A 23,174-nucleotide genomic window follows, 5' to 3' on the forward strand; every position below is an offset into this window, starting at 1 on the left:
ACGACACTTATTCGAGTTGTGACGCTCCTTCTCCACCGTGTCACTCGACACCCTTTTCGCCGTGTGATGACGCTCCTTCACAACCGTGTCCCTTGACACCCTTTTCTCTGTGTCACCAGACACTCCAGCTCTCCGTGTCACACGACACTTTTCTCTGTGTCATCCATACCCTTTCTCGACTGTGTTACACTTGACACCCTTGTCTCTGCGACACACTCACTATCGACGTAGCGTCTTTTGAGAGGCCAGTCACATGATACTATTCAATGTACACTACAACCAGGCCATCTTCAGTGTCACAAGACACCCTTTTCTTCCCAGTGTTCCACTACGGTCCTGTAGCATATCTCAGTGTTCCACTCCATCATACTTGCTTAAGTGTCACACTACGGTCCTAGCCCAGTTCAGTGTAACACTCCAACCTTTTCTTCATGTAATGTCCCACTAAAACAGCATCAGATGACTCCAGCCCACAGTTGACCAGGGTAGGCGGTGAGTCTGCAGACATCACCGGTAGTCCTGTAAATACTCTAAGGCCGGTAGAAGTACACCGTAAGATGGTCTGGTGAGTACTATCTACCGCCTTTAAGACCAATTGACACACCGCAAGGTGGTCCGATGAATTACTAGCAGAACACCGTGCTGCAAGCTCACTGAGTGCGGCCGTCAAGTAACTGAGGCCATCAGACTCAGTGAGCTGCGGTGAGTGGTTCTTCTAAAATCAGTAGAAGCCAGTAGAATACTCTCTACTGCCAGTAGATGTGTACCATTAGGTGTTCTGGTAACTACTGCTTAGATGTGTACCGTGAGGTGTTCAGGTACTTCTTCTAAAGCCAGTAGTTGTGTACCATGAGATGTTCAGGTACCTACTGCTTCTAAAGCCAGTAGATGTGTACCGTGAGGTGTTCAGGTACTTACTGCTTCTAAAGCCAGTACATATGTACTGTGAGGTGTTCAGGTACCTACTGCTTCTAAAGCCAGTAGATGTGTACCGTGAGGTGTTCAGGTACCTACTGCTTACATGCATACCGTGAGGTGTTCAGGTACTTGCTGCTAAGGCCGGCTCAGCAGTCCCCACATTGAGTTTGATGACGTACCCAGTGGTACTGCCGGCCGGCAGGTTAACCATTTTACCGCTAGTTTGGTAGGGGGCCGCAACACAGTTCAAATATATATTTTTTTTTTTTTTTTTTTATTATCACACTGGCCGATTCCCACCAAGGCAGGGTGGCCCGAAAAAGAAAAACTTTCACCATCATTCACTCCATCACTGTCTTGCCAGAAGGGTGCTTTACACTACAGTTTTTAAACTGCAACATTAACACCCCTCCTTCAGAGTGCAGGCACTGTACTTCCCATCTCCAGGACTCAAGTCCGGCCTGCCGGTTTCCCTGAATCCCTTCATAAATGTTACTTTGCTCACACTCCAACAGCACGTCAAGTATTAAAAACCATTTGTCTCCATTCACTCCTATCAAACACGCTCACGCATGCCTGCTGGAAGTCCAAGCCCCTCGCACACAAAACCTCCTTTACCCCCTCCCTCCAACCCTTCCTAGGCCGACCCCTACCCCGCCTTCCTTCCACTACAGACTGATACACTCTTGAAGTCATTCTGTTTCGCTCCATTCTCTCTACATGTCCGAACCACCTCAACAACCCTTCCTCAGCCCTCTGGACAACAGTTTTGGTAATCCCGCACCTCCTCCTAACTTCCAAACTACGAATTCTCTGCATTATATTCACACCACACATTGCCCTCAGACATGACATCTCCACTGCCTCCAGCCTTCTCCTCGCTGCAACATTCATCACCCACGCTTCACACCCATATAAGAGCGTTGGTAAAACTATACTCTCATACATTCCCCTCTTTGCCTCCAAGGACAAAGTTCTTTGTCTCCACAGACTCCTAAGTGCACCACTCACTCTTTTTCCCTCATCAATTCTATGATTCACCTCATCTTTCATAGACCCATCCGCTGACACGTCCACTCCCAAATATCTGAATACGTTCACCTCCTCCATACTCTCTCCCTCCAATCTGATATTCAATCTTTCATCACCTAATCTTTTTGTTATCCTCATAACCTTACTCTTTCCTGTATTCACCTTTAATTTTCTTCTTTTGCACACCCTACCAAATTCATCCACCAATCTCTGCAACTTCTCTTCAGAATCTCCCAAGAGCACAGTGTCATCAGCGAAGAGCAGCTGTGACAACTCCCACTTTGTGTGTGATTCTTTATCTTTTAACTCCACGCCTCTTGCCAAGACCCTCGCATTTACTTCTCTTACAACCCCATCTATAAATATATTAAACAACCACGGTGACATCACACATCCTTGTCTAAGGCCTACTTTTACTGGGAAAAAAATTCCCTCTTTCCTACATACTCTAACTTGAGCCTCACTATCCTCGTAAAAACTCTTCACTGCTTTCAGTAACCTACCTCCTACACCATACACTTGCAACATCTGCCACATTGCCCCCCTATCCACCCTGTCATACGCCTTTTCCAAATCCATAAATGCCACAAAGACCTCTTTAGCCTTATCTAAATACTGTTCACTTATATGTTTCACTGTAAACACCTGGTCCACACACCCCCTACCTTTCCTAAAGCCTCCTTGTTCATCTACTATCCTATTCTCCGTCTTACTCTTAATTCTTTCAATTATAACTCTACCATACACTTTACCAGGTACACTCAACGGACTTATCCCCCTATAATTTTTGCACTCTCTTTTATCCCCTTTGCCTTTATACAAAGGAACTATGCATGCTCTCTGCCAATCCCTAGGTACCTTACCCTCTTCCATACATTTATTAAATAATTGCACCAACCACTCCAAAACTATATCCCCACCTGCTTTTAACATTTCTATCTTTATCCCATCAATCCCAGCTGCCTTACCCCCTTTCATTTTACCTACTGCCTCACGAACTTCCCCCACACTCACAACTGGCTCTTCCTCACTCCTACAAGATGTTATTCCTCCTTGCCCTATACACGAAATCACAGCTTCCCTATCTTCATCAACATTTAACAATTCCTCAAAATATTCCCTCCATCTTCCCAATACCTCTAACTCTCCATTTAATAACTCTCCTCTCCTATTTTTAACTGACAAATCCATTTGTTCTCTAGGCTTTCTTAACTTGTTAATCTCACTCCAAAACTTTTTCTTATTTTCAACAAAATTTGTTGATAACATCTCACCCACTCTCTCATTTGCTCTCTTTTTACATTGCTTCACCACTCTCTTAACTTCTCTCTTTTTCTCCATATACTCTTCCCTCCTTGCATCACTTCTACTTTGTAAAAACTTCTCATATGCTAACTTTTTCTCCCTTACTACTCTCTTTACATCATCATTCCACCAATCGCTCCTCTTCCCTCCTGCACCCACTTTCCTGTAACCACAAACTTCTGCTGAACACTCTAACACTACATTTTTAAACCTACCCCATACCTCTTCGACCCCATTGCCTATGCTCTCATTAGCCCATCTATCCTCCAATAGCTGTTTATATCTTACCCTAACTGCCTCCTCTTTTAGTTTATAAACCTTCACCTCTCTCTTCCCTGATGCTTCTATTCTCCTTGTATCCCATCTACCTTTTACTCTCAGTGTAGCTACAACTAGAAAGTGATCTGATATATCTGTGGCCCCTCTATAAACATGTACATCCTGAAGTCTACTCAACAGTCTTTTATCTACCAATACATAATCCAACAAACTACTGTCATTTCGCCCTACATCATATCGTGTATACTTATTTATCCTCTTTTTCTTAAAATATGTATTACCTATAACCAAACCCCTTTTTATACAAAGTTCAATCAAAGGGCTCCCATTATCATTTACACCTGGCACCCCAAACTTACCTACCACACCCTCTCTAAAAGTTTCTCCTACTTTAGCATTCAAGTCCCCTACCACAATTACTCTCTCACTTGGTTCAAAGGCTCCTATACATTCACTTAACATCTCCCAAAATCTCTCTCTCTCCTCTGCATTCCTCTCTTCTCCAGGTGCATACACGCTTATTATGACCCACTTCTCGCATCCAACCTTTACTTTAATCCACATAATTCTTGAATTTACACATTCATATTCTCTTTTCTCCTTCCATAACTGATCATTTAACATTACTGCTACCCCTTCCTTTGCTCTAACTCTCTCAGATACTCCAGATTTAATCCCATTTATTTCCCCCCACTGAAACTCTCCTACCCCCTTCAGCTTTGTTTCGCTTAGGGCCAGGACATCCAACTTCTTTTCATTCATAACATCAGCAATCATCTGTTTCTTGTCATCCGCACTACATCCACGCACATTTAAGCAACTCAGTTTTATAAAGTTTTTCTTCTTCTCTTTTTTAGTAATTGTATACAGGAGAAGGGGTTACTAGCCCATTGCTCCCGGCATTTTAGTCGCCTCATACGACACGCATGGCTTACGGAGGAAAGATTCTTTTCCACCTCCCCATGGACAATAGAAGAAATAAAAAAGAACAAGAGCTATTTAGAAAAAGGAGAAAAACCTAGATGTATGTATATATATATATGCATGTGCGTGTCTGTGAAGTGTGACCAAAGTGTAAGTAGGAGTAGCAAGATATCCCTGTTATCTTAGCGTGTTTATGAGACAGAAAAAGAAACCAGCAATCCTACCATCATGCAAATATATATATATATATATTTTTATGGTAGTAGGTTGGTAGACAACAACCACCCAGGGAGGTACTACCGTCCTGCCAAGTGAGTGTAAAACGAAAGCCTGTAATTGTTTTACATGATGGTAGGATTGCTGGTGTCTTTTGTCTGTCTCAAATATGCAAGATTACAGGCATGTCTTGCTACTTCTACTTACACTTAGGTCACACTACACATACATGTACACGTTTATTTATACACACTCATCGGAGTTTTCTTTGATTTTATCTTAATAGTTCTTGGTCTTATTACTTTTCCTTTTATATCCATGGGGAAGTGGAATAAGAATCTTTCCTCCATAAGCCATGCGTGTTGTAAAAGTCAACTAAAATGCCGGGAACAATGGGCTAGTAACCCCTTTTCCTGTAAAGATTACTAAAAAGAATAAGAAGAAGAAAATTGTCAAAGTGGGAAGTCTGAATGTGCGTGGATGTTGTGCAAATGATAAGAAAGAGATGATTGTGGATGTTATGAATGAGAAGAAACTGGATGTCCTGGCTTTAAGTGAAACAAAGCTGAAGGGGGTGGGAGAGTTTCAATGGAGAGGAATAAATGGGATTAGGTCAGGGGTTTCAAATAGAGTTAGAGCTAAAGAAGGAGTAGCAATAATGTTGAAGGATAAGCTATGGCAGGAAAAGAGGGACTGCAAATGTATAAATTCAAGGATTATGTAGAGTAAAATAAAGATTGGATGTGAAAAGTGGGTTATAGTAAGTGTGTATGCACCTGGAGAAGAGAGAAGTGTAGAGGAGAGAGAGGGATTCTGGGAAATGTTGAGTGAATGCGTGGGGAGTTTTGAATCAAGTGTGAGAGTAATGGTGGTTGGGGATTTCAATGCTAAAGTGGGTAAAAATGTTATGCAGGGAGTAGTAGGTAAATTTGGGGTGCCAGGGGTAAATGTAAATGGGGAGCCTTTAATTGAGCTATGTGTAGAAAGAAATTTGGTAATAAGTAATACATATTTTATGAAAAAGAGGATAAATAAATATACAAGGTATGATGTAGCACGTAATGAATGTAGTTTGTTAGATTATGTATTGGTGGATAAAAGGTTGATGGGTAGGCTCCAGGATGTACATGTTTATAGAGGGGCAACTGATATATCGGATCATTATTTAGTTGTAGCTACAGTTAGAGTAAGAGGTAGATGGGAAAAGAGGAAGGTGGCAACAACAAGTAAGAGGGAGGTGAAAGTGTATAAACTAAGGGAGGAGGAAGTTCGGGTGAGATATAAGCGACTATTGGCAGAAAGGTGGGCTAGTGCAAAGATGAGTAGTGAGGGGGTTGAAGAGGGTTGGAATAGTTTTAAAAATGCAGTATTAAAATGTGGGGCAGAAGTTTGTGGTTATAGGAGGGTGGTGGCAGGAGGAAAGAGGAGTGACTGGTGGAATGATGAAGTAAAGGGTGTGATAAAAGAGAAAAAGGTAGCTTATGAGAGGTTTTTACAAAGCAGAAGTGTTATAAGAAGAGCAGAGTATATGGAGAGTAAAAGAAAGGTAAAGAGAGTGCAAAAGGAGAGCAGATGATAGAGTGGGAGAGGCACTGTCAAGAAATTTTAATGAAAATAAGAAAAAATTTTGGAGTGAGTTAAACAAGTTAAGAAAGCCTAGGGAAAGTATGGATTTGTCAGTTAAAAACAGAGTAGGGGAATTAGTAGATGGGGAAAGGGAGGTATTAGGTAGATGGCGAGAATATTTTGAGGAACTTTTAAATGTTGAGGAAGAAAGGGAGGTGGTAATTTCATGCACTGGCCAGGGAGGTATACCATCTTTTAGGAGTGAAGAAGAGCAGAATGTAAGTGTGGTGGAGGTACGTGAGGCATTACGTAGAATGAAAGGGGGTAAAGCAGCTGGAACTGATGGGATCATGACAGGAATGTTAAAAGCAGGGGGGATATAGTGTTGGAGTGGTTGCTACTTTTGTTTAATAAATGTACGAAAGAGGGGAAGGTACCTAGGGATTGGCGGAGAGCATGTATAGTCCCTTTATATAAAGGGAAAGGGGACAAAAGAGATTGTAAAAATTATAGAGGAATAAGTTTACTGAGTATGCCAGGAAAAGTATACGGTAGGGTTATAATTGAAAGAATTAAGGTAAGACAGAATGTAGGATTGCAGATGAGCAGGGAGGCTTCAGAGTGGGTAGGGGATGTGTAGATCAAGTGTTTACATTGAAGCATATATGTGAACAGTATTTAGATAAAGGTAGGGAAGTTTCTATTGCATTTATGGATGTAGAAAAGGCATATGATAGAGTGGATAGAGGAGCAATGTGGCAGATGTTGCAAGTATATGGAATAGGTGGTAAGTTACTAAATGCTGTTAAGAGTTTTTATGAGGATAGTGAGGCTCAGGTTAGGGTGTGTAGAAGAGGGAAAATACTTCCCGGTAAAAGTAGGTCTTAGACAGGGATGTGTAATGTCACCATGGTTGTTTAATATATTTATAGATGGGGTTGTAAAAGAAGTAAATGCTAGGGTGTTCGGGAGAGGGGTGGGGTTAAATTATGGGGAATCAAATTCAAAATGGGAATTGACACAGTTACTTTTTGCTGATGATACTGTGCTTATGGGAGATTCTAAAGAAAAATTGCAAAGGTTAGTGGATGAGTTTGAGAATGTGTGTAAAGGTAGAAAGTTGAAAGTGAACATAGAAAAGAGTAAGGTGATGAGGGTATCAAATGATTTAGATAAAGAAAAATTGGATATCAAATTGGGGAGGAGGAGTATGGAAGAAGTGAATGTTTTCAGATACTTGGGAGTTGACGTGTCGGCGGATGGATTTATGAAGGATGAGGTTAATCATAGAATTGATGAGGGAAAAAAGGTGAGTGGTGTGTTGAGGTATATGTGGAGTCGAAAAACGTTATCTATGGAGGCACAGAAGGGAATGTATGAAAGTATAGTAGTACCAACACTCTCATATGGATGTGAAGCTTGGGTGGTAAATGCAGCAGCGAGGAGACGGTTGGAGACAGTGGAGATGTCCTGTCTAAGGGCAATGTGTGGTGTAAATATTATGCAGAAAATTCGGAGTGTGGAAATTAGGAGAAGGTGTGGAGTTAATAAAAGCATTAGTCAGAGGGCAGAAGAGGGGTTGTTGAGGTGGTTTGGTCATTTAGAGAGAATGGATCAAAGTAGAATGACATGGAAAGCATATAAATCTATAGGGGAAGGAAGGAGGGGTAGGGGTCGTCCTCGAAAGGGTTGGAAAGAGGGGGTAAAGGAGGTTTTGTGGGCGAGGGGCTTGGACTTCCAGCAAGCGTGCATGAGCGTGTTAGATAGGAGTGAATGGAGACGAATGATACTTGGGACCTGACGATCTGTTGGAGTGTGAGCAAGGTAATATTTAGTGAAGGAATTCAGGGAAACCGGTTATTTTCATATAGTCGGACTTGAGTCCTGGAAATGGGAAGTACAATGCCTGCACTTTAAAGGAGGGGTTTGGGATATTGGCAGTTTGGAGGGATATGTTGTGTATCTTTATACGTATATGCTTCTAAACTGTTGTATTCTGAGCACCTCTGCAAAAACAGTGATAATGTGTAAGTGTGGTGAAAGTGTTCAATGATGATGAAAGTATTTTCTTTTTGGGGATTTTCTTTCTTTTTTGGGTCACCCTGCCTCGGTGGGAGACGGCCGACTTGTTGGGGGGAAAAAAAATTTTTTAACATTGGCTGTTTCCCACCGAGGCAGGGTGACCCAAAAAGAAAGAAAAAACTTTCGTTATCATTCAACACTTTCACCATCACTCACACATAATCACTGCCAATATCCCAAACCCCACCTTTAAAGTGCAGGCATTGTACTTCCCATTTCCAGGACTCAAGTCTGGCTAACCAGTTTCCCTGAATCCCTTTACAAAACATTACCCTGCTCACACTCCAACAGCTTGTCAGGTCCCAAAAACCACTCCTCTCCATTCACTCTTATCTAACACTCTTGCTGGAAGTCCAAGCCCATTGCCCACAAAATCTCCTTTACCCCCTCCTTCTAACCTTTTTGGGGACAACCCCTACCCCGCCTTCCTTGTCCTACAGATTTATACGCTCTCCAAGTCATACCTCCTATTTTCCACACTTTGAATTCTCTGCATAATATTTACACCACACATTGCCCTAAGACATAACATTTTCAATGCTTCCAGCCACCCCCTTGCTGCAGCATTTACAACCCGTGCTTCACGCCCATATAATTCTATATTCTCGTACATTCCCTTCTTTGCCTCCATGGATAACGTTCTTTATCTCCACAGATATCTCAACACACCACTCACTTTTTTTCCTTCATCAATTTTATGGTTAACCTCATCCATCATAAACCCATCTGCTGACAAGTCTACTCTCAAATATCTGAAAACATTCACTTCTTCTATACTCCCTCCCTCCAGTGTGATATCCAATTTTTCTTTATCTAAATCGTTTGATACCCTCATCACTCTACTCTTATCTATGTTCACTTTCAAATTTCTATCTTTATACATATACGGTGCTTTTATTTTTTCAACACACTGGCTGTTTCGCACCAAGGCAGGGTGACCTAAAAAGAAAAATGAAAGTTTTTTCTTATACATGTAGTAATTTATACAGAAGGGGTTACTAGCCCCTTGCTATATGGTGTTACTTTCATGTATTTAACAAGTAAACACCTATTAGCTCAGTGGTAGGTTTCTGAAACTACTGTAGATTAACTTTTAATGACTGGCCATCAGTGGCATAAGTTATATTAGTGGTAAAACCAGAGCCTTTCAAGTTGTTGCAACATCTAATTTGTCTTAATCACTATTTTACAGTATTCTATACACTGTATGTATTTTGCTTCATTATCAGTTTGTAGCATTTTAGGTGTCTTTAGTTTTATATTAATAAAAATATTTTTTTTAACATGCCACTCACTGGAATTAGGATTTCAATCCATACCATATTCCTGCTAAACCAAAATCTTAATTGATGGGTTTGATGGTGTAGTGGTAGAGGACATCATGTATTTAAGTTTTAACCTAGCTGGGATATTATGGTATGGGTTTAAGCCCATTCCAGCATGAGGTATGGTAGCGAGTTTGTAAAATTACTCTGTCGTGTTTAAGCTTATAAATTTTTTTTATGAGGCTCTTTGTAATCAGAAAGTAAGATCAGAAATACAAGATTTTTTCGGTTAAATATATTTTTACTACATTATTTTTCTGATAAAATTTGCAAATTTCTGACAGTGCCATACTTAATGTTTTCTAAAATAAAGAATTATTTGTCAACAGTCGGTAATGGCCCATTGTATATGGTTAGCTGATGAAGAGATCTACACTCTTCGTGAACGAGGAGTTGGTATTGCCCATTGTCCAAATTCAAATATATCTATCCGTTCTGGCCTTTGTGACATACGTCGCCTGTTAAATCATGGGCTTAAGGTTGGCCTTGGTACAGGTAAGTTTTCAGTTCCATATAGCTGAGTGTTCAGTAAACCACACTACATGGACAATACTTTTGAAATAATTTAGAAGCAAAAAAGGCAGCTGGACATGTTAAATAATTCACATAATTAGAAATTCAACATAGAGAAAAGATGAAGAAAGGGCTTCTTAAAGAGTACTGTTGAGGTAAAAAAAAAATAAAAAAGTTTAACTTTTTCTTTATAATGATGACCATTTCTAACCGGGTCACCATCTGGAAAAGACCTGGGCTAGGACAAGACCAGTGAACCTACTACAGTACAGTACACGTAAAGCAACTTAATGAATGAAACACTCGCCCACACTCATTCTCTAGTTACAGGATATCAGCTATAATGTAAAGAAATAAAATGTAAATTAAATAGAAAAATGCTGGCTGAGAAAATTATGAATATTTGTGATTTGATAATCCATGAATATTAGCTTAACCCTTTACCCCGTGTCTCGCATACTAGTACGGGAGGGCCCCACTGCATGGAGCTACGCTTTACGGTGATTCACTAATGTGGACATTTCAAATTACAACCAAAAATTTGCTTATATGGCTTCCTGATTCACTATTACAGCATCCGTGCGCTACTCTGTTTACATCCTCCATGAGCTCTGCGCCTATTGATTATGTCTGGAAAATGAGAAACAGAAAATCACATATTAGTGCAATAATTGTAAAATGCAAACATCGGTTTTGTTTAAATGTCGCTGTTGCTGATTAGTGAATAATTTTTCAAACACGCTATAAAATCTTAAGTTTTTATCAGTTTTCACTCGTTTTAGTCTTATTAGATTCAGAAAAATGAACTCTTATCGATTTGTCAGGAAAAAAAAAAATCAAACTCTTCCCACACACGCAGGAATTCTTTTACCAGGGTCTCCCTCAGTTAAAAAGTTTAAAAGTGAAGTGTAGAAATCTTGTAAAGGGAAGTAATCAAGTTTGACCCAAGGAAGGGAAGGGAAGCTTCATTTCCATGGCTCGAGAGCTCTTCACCGGTATTTAGGACACAGCATAAGAGCACACACACGTGCATTTAAGTAAAAGTAATTCTGGTATATAGTGGGTGATACACTGGTCGTTAGTTGATGAATCTAAACAAATAAACTTAGTAATGCTAGAAGCCCATCTTAAAATTATTTTTATTCATAATTATACTTTCCTGTATTAATGTTCAGAAATTTCCTGTATTTTATTATTCTAAAACCCTGCAAAAATTATTGTCCACAGACTGTTCTGGTGGGTACAGTTCCTCTGTGTTAGATGCTCTTCGTCAAGCACTGCAAGTTTCCAATGTGCTCGCACTAGAGCGTGATCAAGATTACCAGAGACTCACCTTTAAGGAGGCATTCCGTATGGCAACGTTGGGAGGTGCCAAAGGTATTGCTGTTTTTTTTTTAATTCACAGGGAAGTGCTAAACCCATGAGGGTCATACAGTGTCTGGGAATGGAAAGTTCCAATTCCTTGGAATAAGTCCTTCAATATCAAGACATCCCCCCCCCCTCTCCCTTTCCTCCATCTGAGGTGGTTTCTTTTTATGGCTAAGGTTTAAGTATCAGATCTTGTATATTCAGTATGTCATAAGCAGGAATGAGGAAAGTTAAGCATTCACTAGTAAATTCTCATATTAGAATCGTATTTTACCTTGGACATTATATGATTTTACCAAATCTCAGAATAATAATGCTCATAGGCATCCATTGTAAAAGTTGAGATATAATCCATGGAAATTTTTTACTTAAAACTCAAGAGCAAAAAGAAAAAAATATTAGTTTAAATACTGTATGTACCAAGAGTCCACAATAACGTAAAATTTTAGGAGAACTCTAGCTCTTTGTCCTTCCTCTGAAGTATTGTTTGTGATGAGCTTAAACATGAGTTTGAAACACTATTTTATCTAATTCTTGTTTAATTTTTTTAGTGCTAAACATGGAGGACCGTATTGGGAACTTTGAAATTGACAAGGAGTTTGATGCTTTACTAATTGACGTATCTGCACCTGGGTCAGCAGTTGATATTTTTAGTAAGGTAATACATAATTGTTGGTTGTGTTTTCACTTTGTCTTCACATAGTTAAATTTGTATTGTTGGTAGAATAACCAATGTTAACAAAGAACCAGTTAACAGAAAGGGCAGAATTTGAGTTTATGGTAAGCTAGTCCTAAATCTAGTAGGCCAGTGCTTTAGATTGGTATATATTCAAATCCTGCCTGTTCTGTAAGTTATTGACAATTGTATTACATGTAATACAAATTTGTGAATCAAAAAGACTGATGCAGTATCATTTATGCCACTTTACATGGCCTCTTCAAGCCATTCCAGCTGAAGACATTGAGTAACCTAGCATAATAATGGTTCTGTCAGTAATTTTTTACAAATTATTTTCATTTTTTTTTTTTTTTTATTATCACACCGGCCGATTCCCACCAAGGCAGGGTGGCCCGAAAAAGAAAAACTTTCACCATCATTCACTCCATCACTGTCTTGCCAGAAGGGTGCTTTACACTACAGTTTTTAAACTGCAACATTAACACCCCTCCTTCAGAGTGCAGGCACTGTACTTCCCATCTCCAGGACTCAAGTCCGGCCTGCCGGTTTCCCTGAATCCCTTCATAAATGTTACTTTGCTCACACTCCAACAGCACGTCAAGTATTAAAAACCATTTGTCTCCATTCACTCCTATCAAACACGCTCACGCATGTCATTGTGAAATTATCAGGTTGTACACTGTTGTTACATGTTATGTTTTCTAGTATCTCTTCAAACAGAGAAGTTGGTGTGTATGTTCTAAAATATTGTAGGAGGTTCATGGCTGACAGGTCTGAGTTATTAATTGGTTCCATCAGTTAAATTTTTTTTTATTTGAAAAGGAATTTTGACATTTCATTTAACACACACGAGAGGTTTAGAAAGGCAATACACTTCTGTACCTTACTTTGAGAAACAATAGGGCACATACATTTGTTTTATTTCTACAATTACTAGTTTATAATTTTATGGAGTGAAAATAAAATATGACACATTTAGTTACTGCCAGGTATGGTGGTTGAACATTTATCCATAAGTCAATTCCTTAGTTGAATTTTCTAGTTTTTAATTGACACTGCAGTGGAATTTAGAATAGTATTGGAAGGTTTAGGGATTATCCTAGGTTAATCAACTATATTTTTTTTAATGTGGATGTGTTAGAGTAATACCATACTATGTATAAACATTAATGAATCATGATTCAATTAGATTGTCTGCAGCATGTTCGTAGTGCACTCCAAATTGACAAGTACAGTACTGTGCTAGTACTGAAAACTCAAGACACATGTTAAGATAAAAAAACAGATCAAATAATGTGTGCATTATGTTCAGTAACTGTACATAGCAGTGAGGACATTATTTTTTATTTTATTTATTATCACACCGGCCGATTCCCACCAAGGCAGGATGGCCCGAAAAAGAAAAACTTTCACCATCATTCACTCCATCACTGTCTTGCCAGAAGGGTGCTTTACACTACAGTATTTAAACTGCAACATTAACACCCCTCCTTCAGAGTGCAGGCACTGTACTTCCCATCTCCAGGACTCAAGTCCGGCCTTCCGGTTTCCCTGAACCCCTTCATAAATGTTACTTTGCTCACACTCCAACAGCACGTCAAGTATTAAAAACCATTTGTCTCCATTCACTCCTATCAAACACGCTCATGCATGCCTGCTGGAAGTCCAAGCCCCTTGCACACAAAACCTCCTTTACCCCCTTCCTCCAACCTTTCCTAGGCCGACCCCTACCCCGCCTTCCTTCCACTACAGACTGATACACTCTTGAAGTCATTCTGTTTCGCTCCATTCTCTACATGTCTGAACCACCTCAACAACTCTTCCTCAGCCCTCTGGACAACAGTTTTGGTAATCCCGCACCTCCTCCTAACTTCGAAACTACGAATTCTCTGCATTATATTCACACCACACATTGCCCTCAGACATGACATCTCCACTGCCTCCAGCCTTCTCCTCGCAGCAACATTCATCACCGCTTCACACCCATATAAGAGCGTTGGTAAAACTATACTCTCATACATTCCCCTCTTTGCCTCCAAGGACAAAGTTCTTTGTCTCCACAGACTCCTAAGTGCACCACTCACCCTTTTCCCCCTCATCAATTCTATGATTCACCTCATCTTTCATAGACCCATCCGCTGACACGTCCACTCCCAAATATCTTAATACATTCACCTCCTCCATACTCTCTCCCTCCAATCTGATATCCAGTCTTTCATCACCTAATCTTTTTGTTATCCTGTTGTGTATAGTTTCCAAATATAAAGCCATTATACTCAGTAACTATACATAACAGTGAAGGCATCATATTTATCCATGAAGAGGCAGAAAATATAAATTTTTTTTTATTCCTAATGGGTAAATTACAAATTTGAGAAAAAATTTAAATGGAAATTTTGAATTCAAGAGAATTTGACTGTGAGAGAAATTACTTTATTAGTTTTATTCATATACTGTAGTTCGCTGTACACTTTTTCAGGATACAATAGAAGATAAAATTCAGAAGTTCCTGTACACTGGTGACGATCGTAACATTGCTCGTGTCTATGTGGCGGGCCACAGAATTTTGGATCTACACAACAAGAACCTTCACTAATTCCTTCAAAAGTCTTTAAGTATGATGGTAATATTTACATGTTCATGCATTGAAGAAATCATATTTATTCGGTATGCCTTATATATGTGGATCTATTGAGTAGAACCAGTCATTCTGCCTCATCCCAGGTTCCTAATGCAAAAACCTTAAAAAGAACACTATTTAAGTGTTCTGATATACTGTCCAGCAAGTATGCTCTTAGGTGCCATATCTATATAAATGAAAGTTAATACTATTTTACATTATAATAATTATTGAAAAGTATTGTATATAGCTCAGACAGTTTTCTGGAAATAGCTTTTACAAAAATACATTACTATAGGACTTTTTAAAAATATAAGACATCCTACTACTTAACGAGGATTAATGTGTACCGGTATTGTATGGTATGTGGTATGAAAAGCTATTTTAGAAAATATTTATTTTTAAACAAACATTTAAATTAATAAATGTTAATGAAATTGTCAGAAAATTACATTTCAAAATACCCTCCAAAAAATAAAAATATTGGCAAAAGCTTTTTTTCATTCACTAAGGATGTTTTATTAGTTCTATGGGGTAATAACAGGAAAACTATGCAATAATCAACCTTAAACCAAAGTTGGAGGTTTTACACATTCAGCGTTGGCCTATGTTAAGTGTAATTCTTCCATATATTTCCATGCCACTGGTGAAGTATTCTTAGTGATTGAAAGAAGCTTTTTTTTTTTCCACCAGTTTTCCAATTTCTATAGGGTGTTATGATGTACGTACGTACGTGTGTGTGTGTGTGTGTGTGTGTGCAAAAAGCACTTTTCATCAAGAGGTCAATACCCATATTTAGACAGAAATGAAGTGATTGGTTGTCTGTATATTTTGACCTTGAACTGAGATCCTCTTTAGCAGATATGAATGTGAGAGAGAATATATAAGGGGTGATAAAAAAAAAAAAAAAAGTGGGATAGATCAAGTGTACAATCTGTCTTAGAGAAAGTTGAAGGGACATGGAGCAGGTCATTAAGAGCTACTTGTAGTAAAGAATCAGTCTGGTATCTTCAAGAAGAGATGCTAACTTGGTAGTAGTAATAACTTGCATGTTGGCATTACATTTTATACTTTGTGCTAAAAAGAATAAAAAGGCACAATACTGTGAATGGAATACACAATGGTTCAAGTCAATCAGAAACATCATCATAAGTTTTTCTCATATGTGCGGGTTATTTCTATATTGTGCTAGACTTTTTTAAGTAAATTTTGAGGTCACATCTGTTTCCGTTGCCCTTTTACAATATTATTAACGTTTAGTAAAATGTTAGTGGAGGCCTGCTTCTTTTGTTTTTTGCGTGATGACTTTTTTTTTATCCTTCATGTTGATGTGACTTGAAATTTTTACTTGTTTAAACAGTAGTATTTTCCTGGCTATAGCTGGTGACTGCTATTCCATTACATTAGTTTCCAAACCATGGCCTGTCTACCCTACAAAAAAAGTTTTCATAGAGGATTGACACACACCAGATGTTTCTCACTTAATTGATTGCTTGTGGTAATTTGAGAAATAGATCTCAAGTTTGTTCGGATAAGAATACACATCAGTGACATTTTTCTTTTCTCAGAATTGTCTTGATATGATGAGATGACTAGTTTAGCTACCCTTAAAGAATTTACTACAACTAGCTAGTCATTCCATCTTATCAAGGCATCATGAGAAGTACAAGAATGTCACTGAAGTTGTGTTTTCTTACTCCAATAAACTTGGAACTGCTTTTCTAAGACCCATATGGTGGTGTATACCAACTCCCATGTAACAGCTTTAAGTTATATACATAGGGCAGACAGGCTGCACCTTGGAAACTTGTGTAACAAAAAAAATAAAAGCTATTATTTATGGCCAAAACTGCTGCTTTTCAACATGTAAAAACTTTGAGCTACATCAACATGGAAAGAAGCCATCACACACAAAATGGAATTACCACTTGCTGACACCCAATTTAATTACATGAAAACAACAATGGAAAGCAGATGCAACATTAAAATTTGCCTTGCAGAAACATTTTAGCAGTGTCAACAACAACAAAAACAGGCAAGTCATTTCTACTACCGAGATATCCAACTGACTCTGCTACAAGTAGCTCATGATAGCCCTGCCCCCAAAATTTAAAGCTTGCCAAAATACACAGCTCAAAATATAGACAAACCTATCATTCTTATCTCTGTCTTAATGAGCACTGACCTCTATATACATTCATGGGCTTGCTCTCTCTCTCTCTCTCTCACTGCATTTAGATATCTGGGAGTGAACCTGTCAGCAGTTGAATCAGTGAAAGACCAGGTGAATCATATAATAGATGAGGGTAAAAAGGTGGGTGATGTAGTAAGGCATCTATGGAAAGAAGTAAATCTGTAGATGCAAAAAAAGGAAATGTACTACCCACCTTTTTCACTTTATTCATTCATTTTATCATAGACCCATGTGCTGACATGTCCACTCTTAAATACTTAAATATATCCACCTCTTCCATACTCCTACTTTGTATCAGATCTGGTATCCTTTAATCCCATACCCCTTCACAACACCCTGAGCATTCACTTTACAACCCCACCTATGCACATGTTAAACAACCACTGTGACATCCCATATCCCTGTAAGTTCTACTTTCACTGGGAAAGTGCCCCCCTCTCTCCTACATGCCATAACCTGAGCCTCACTGTGCATAAAAACTCAATCTTATTGATCCCACTCTAAAACAGTTTCATACTCTAAGCAAAATTTTCTGATACACACTTTCATTCTCCCATTGTTTCTTGTTTTGCACCCTACCCTCCACCTCCTCTACTTCCTCTTTATTTCCTGCACTTAGCTCACCTTTTCCTCAATAGTTGCTGATGTAAGTAATGTGAGGGAGATGGGAGAACTACACAGATTATGAAAAGATAGCAAAGTTAGATCACACACCTTGCCTTGAAGACAGCAACCTGCTGAAGAGGGTTTCTGATGTAAATCAAAATATAGAGTTTTTTTTTTTTTTTTTTTAATCTTTTTTTTTCTGTCCAAGTTGTTTCTCACCTCTAATGGGAAATAAAATAATTGTAGTATAGTTTAGCACTAAAACATGCTAATAATCTACAGGTGTGTGTGTCATCTGTAAATGGCTGAAATGTATGAGATGTTGCCATTTACTCTCACTCAGCTTGGGGCCATAAATTTTAACTGGAAATGTTCCCTATGGTGAATATCAGTGTAGTATACAACAGTGATACTATATACTGTTCAGTATACTGTATTTTTTAATATTAATCATCATTTATAATAAATGAATGCAGATAGACTTGAAACAATAATCAAAGAATGTTAAAGATGTAAATAATTTTTTCAGGGATGATACTAATAATAAATACAGCCTGGTTATCCAGGCTAGCACCATACGAGCCTGGCCTATGGCTGGGCTTCTGGGAGTAGAATGACTCTCAAAACTCATCAAATGTATTGTGCACGGACACTGCAACATGATACAGTGGTGTGTAGGTACATATGTATCTGGTACACTGTAGTGATGTGTAGTACACTACAGTACAGTGCATTGGTGTGTGTGGTACACTTAATGGTACGTTGGAACATGATGCACTGGTGTGTGAGGTGTACATGTAATAAACAACAACACTGGTGTGTTTGGTATACAAGTATGTGTTACACTGGAGTACCTGTGTGAGGCACATTCATGTGGTACACTGCAACACTTTAGTGAGGTACACATGGATGTAGTACATTGAATTTTTAGACCAGGTTGTTCATGTTAGATAATTATATATACAATGGTTTAAGTATCAGTAATGAGGCATAAAGTGTTCCAGTATGAAACTATTTTAAAAAAAAGTAATTGGTATCAAAACTCAGTTTGACAGTCTTGAGATTACCAGTTCAGTATGCTATCTGTTAGGCTTCAGAAGAGCATAAAGGATAAGGGGTAATCTTGCTGGTAGTCTCTGGATGGTCAGACTGAGTTTGAATCCTGATCACTTAAAGAGTATTTTACATTGATTCATGATGCATTTCTCAGTACATGCAAATCTATACAGGGCAGCTATCCCACGGCCACTGTGGACAAACATTATGATGCCAAATAAATAAACAAGGTTGAGTTTCCTGATACCAGCTTGCAGCTGTCATATTTATACACGGCCTTGGTACCAAATTTAAGATTTTTATTTTATGCACTGAGTACTGCCAATGATATAGTTTAAAGACCTTGAAACACATTGTTACAAAATACATTTTTGTTCTTTTTTTTTATCAGTCAGGCACTGCCACCCATTAATGTACTTGCCTATTTGTGGTTGCAGGGGTCAAGTCTCAGATCCTGGCCCTACCTCATAACTTGCCACTCTTTAGATTCACTCCCTCTTAGCCTCATGGGACCTATCTTATCTGCTCTAAAACTATGTAAGGAACCTATCTCCACCACTTCCTCACCAAGATCATTTCAAATTTGTACCACTCTGAGACTGAAGAAATACTTCTCAACAACCTTTTGGCTCATCTGTGACTTTAACTTCCAACAGTGTCCCCGAGTTCCCATTTCTCGCCTCTCCCTGTTTACCTTATCAGTTCCCCAAAGTATTTTGTTATCATGTCTTCCCTGATTTTTCTGTCCTCCAATGCTGTTAGGTTCAATTCCATTAGCTTCTTGTAGCTCAGGAATAAGTCTAGTTGCATACTTTTGCACAGGTGCAGGTTCCATACTGGTGCTGTATACTTCAAAATGGACCTTGTCATATATTGTATAAAGGGTCCTGGAATGACTTTGTTGAGATTCCTGAAGGCTATGCTTAGATTTGCCCAACAGGTATTGGCTACAGAGGTTATTTGGCTGATGTTAGCCACTAGCATTATACTGGCACTTTGCTTACTCCAGATTTTTCTCTTTGAATAAAGTCTGCAGCCTCTGTCCCTCTAGTGTCTTCCCAGTTTCAGGATTCTTACCCTTTACCTGACCATTCTTGCAATTTGTCCAGATACCTTTGGAGCCTTTTCTTGTCATCTTGTTTTTATTCTCCTTAGGTTTACATCTTCAGGAAACAGATATATATCTGAATCAGTCACATCTGATATGTCATTCACATAAATCAGAAACAGTACTGGTCTTAATATGGATCATTGCAGAACCCCGCTAGTTACCCTTTTTTTTTTTTCCAACATATCGGCTGTTTCCCACCGAGGCAGGGTGAACTAAAAAAGAAAAAAAAGTTTTTTTTTTAAATTTAGTAATTTATACAGGCCTTAGACAGGGATGTGTAATGTCACCATAGTTGTTTAACATATTTATAGATGGGGTTGTAAAAGTAGTAAATGCTAGGGTGTTTGGGAGAGAGGCAAGATTAAATTATGGGGAGTCAAATACAAAATGGGAGTTGACACAGTTACTTTTTGCTGATGATACTGTACATTTGGAACATTCTAAAGAGAAGTTGCAAGGGTTAGTGGACGAGTTTGGGAGGCCGGGTAAAGGAAGAAAGTTGAAAGTGAACATAGGTAAGAGTAAGGTGATGAGGGTATCAAACGAGTTAGGTAAAGAAAATTTGGATATCACATTGGAGGGAGGAAGTGTATCTATTAGTTATTTTCCATAGGGAAGTAGAGAAGAAGCTTTCCTCCATAAGCTATGCATGACATAAGAACATAAGAAAGGAGGAACACTGCAGTATGCCTGTTGGCCCATACTAGACAGGTCCTTCACAATCCATCCCACTAACAGAATATTTACCCAACCCAATTTTCAATTCTACCAAAGCAATAAGTTTGGATAATTCTATTAACTTATGTGCAAGTACCACTCAAATCCAAGCCCTCTCTCTGTATTTATCCAACCTAAATTTGAAACTACCCAAGGTTTTAACCTCAATAACCCTACTAGGCAGACTGTTCCACTCGTCAACTACCCTATTTTCAAACCAATACTTTCCTATATCCTTTCGAAATCTAAACTTCTCTAATTTGAATCCATTACTGCGAGTTCTCTCTTGGAGAGAGATCCTCAAAACCTTATTTATATCCCCTTTATTAATACCCATCTTCCACTTATACACTTCGATCATGCCTCCCCTCATTCTTCATTAACAAGTGAATGCAATTTAAGGGTCTTCAATCTTTCTTCACAAGGAAGATTTCTTCTTCTTTCTTTCAACGCACCAGCCATATCCCACTGAGGTGGGGTGGCCCAAAAAGAAAAGCAAAAGTTTCTCGTTTTAAATTTAGTAATAGTATATATAGGAAAAGGGGTTACTAGCCCCTTGCTCCCGGCATTTTAGTCGCTTCTTACAACATGCATAGCTTACGGAGGAAGAATTCTGTTCCACTTCCCCATGGAGATAAGAGGAAATAAAAAAGAACAAGAACTAGAAAGAAAATAGAAGAAAACCCAGAGGGGTGTGTATATATATGCTTGTACATGTATGTGTAGTGTGACCTAAGTGTAAGTAAAAGTAGCAAGACATACCTGAAATCTTGCATGTTTATGAGACAGACAAAAAACACCAGCAATCTTACCATCATGTAAAACAATTACAGGTTTTCATTTTACACTCACTTGGCAGGACGGTAGTACCTCCCTGGGCGGTTGCTGTCTACCAACCTACTACCTAGGGGGAAGATTTCTAATGCTATGTATTAATTTAGTCATTCTAAGCTGAATGTTTTCTAAAGAATTTATGTCCATTCTGTAATATGGAGACCAGAACTGAGCTGTGTAATCTAGGCGAGGCCTTACTAATGATGTATAAAGCTGTAATATAATCACTGAACTAATGTTGCTTACACTTCTTGATATAAATCCCAGTAATCTGTTTGCCTTATTACGTACGCTTAGGCATTGCTGTCTTGGTTTAAGGTTACTGCTTATCATAACCCCCGAAGTCCTTTTCACAATCTGTATGGCTAAGTTCTACATTATTTAACCGATAAGTGCTAGGGTTATGGACACTCCCGAGCTTCAGAACCTTGCATTTATCTACATTTAACTGCATCTGCCACTTTTCTTACCAGGTATTGAGTTTGTCTAAATCCTCCTGAAGTTCCCTGACATCTACATTTGAATCAATTATCCTACCTATCTGTGTCATCGGCAAATTTGCTCATTTCACTAGTAATTCCCTCAAGATCATTGATATAAACAACAATGGGCCCAAGACTGATCCCTGTGGAATGCCACTTGTTATAGATCCCCAATGCCAGGAGCAAGGGGCCAGTAACCCCTTCTCCTGTATAAAAGAAGAAAAACTTTGTTTCTTCTTTTTTTGGGCTACTCTTGCCTTGATGGGAGACAGCTGTTGTGTTAATATATATATACATACACACATGCTTACATGCACATGCGCACGCACACACATTAAATTATGAACTGTATTAAGATTTTATTTTGCTTCACCCCCAAGGGAGTGATTTGATGGTGATGAAGGGCTCTGGATCCAAAGAATTGAAGATAGCCATTCCTTCCTTGGATCAAACCTGTTTACTCCCATTCCTCAGTGCTTCCCATGAGTATTATGATTAATAATAATATTGCTCCACATTAAAAATTTCACTTTTTAAGATATATTATTTAATTGATAATTTCAAATGTAATTTAAAAAATACTGATAAATTATTTAATTTTTAATTAAAATTACTATCGGTCTTAGTTATGTGCAAATTTGTTTCAGAATATATATTACTCCAGAAATATTCCTAATGTACAGTTTTTCTTAAATTTTGATATTAAATGTTTAGAAGTTACTGTATAGACAGATTATTCAATAGAATTTGTATATAACTGTTTATTGACTTATCATGTGTAATGTTGATAAACTTAATATTATAATCTAAAATAATGATGAAAAGGATTGATACATACTTAATATACATATTTTTCAACTGTTTTGAATTTTACTTAAAATATCCATAAATTTGACATTTACCTCAACATTTATTACTTAAAGTGATAATTTAAAAAGTATGGAGTATATGGTAGATGCATGTTGCTTAAGTTATTTAGATCCTTCTGGTCAAGTATTTGACCACCCCAAAACAATAACACCCAGTGAGTATGAGGTGGTTTGATTACATGTCTCATTCTGCCCAGAATTCCAACTTAAGGACCTTTAAGTTCCAAGCTTCTTGCCTTGGATTCTATAATTTTAACACCAGAGGTGCCACGCTCATGAGAATGTTGTTTTTCCAATTACAAAAACAAATGGTCTAATGATCCAGGGCTGGGCCGAGGGAGTAGGTAAACTCTCAAAACCCATCCAAGGTACAGTGAGGTACTTATGAAACTATTTTATGCTTTAATTTACATCTAGCATTTTTTTTTTTTCAACAAGTTGGTCGTCTCCCGAGGCAGGGTGACCCAAAAAAGAAAGA

General features: G+C 38.4%; 1 protein-coding gene across 4 annotated transcripts in view; it reads left to right on the top strand.

Moving 5' to 3' along the window:
- LOC128691859 (guanine deaminase) overlaps positions 1-22,680 on the top strand; it is a 51,157-nt gene extending 28,477 nt beyond the window's left edge. For 3 of the 4 annotated variants that reach the window (XM_053780786.2, XM_053780787.2, XM_053780788.2), the window contains 4 exons: positions 9,977-10,142; positions 11,388-11,537; positions 12,080-12,186; positions 14,687-15,781. In XM_053780786.2, coding sequence (XP_053636761.1) covers positions 9,977-10,142; positions 11,388-11,537; positions 12,080-12,186; positions 14,687-14,803 — 540 coding nt within the window. In that variant the 3' untranslated portion in view covers positions 14,804-15,781. Of the gene's footprint in view, positions 1-9,976; positions 10,143-11,387; positions 11,538-12,079; positions 12,187-14,686; positions 15,782-22,207 lie in introns of those variants that run through there. The other variant, XM_070100848.1, reaches the window with a different exon arrangement.
- The last annotated feature ends 494 nt before the right edge of the window (positions 22,681-23,174 follow it).

This window comes from Cherax quadricarinatus, chromosome 75 (assembly GCF_038502225.1).
Source record: "Cherax quadricarinatus isolate ZL_2023a chromosome 75, ASM3850222v1, whole genome shotgun sequence".
Lineage (NCBI taxonomy): Eukaryota > Metazoa > Arthropoda > Malacostraca > Decapoda > Parastacidae > Cherax > Cherax quadricarinatus.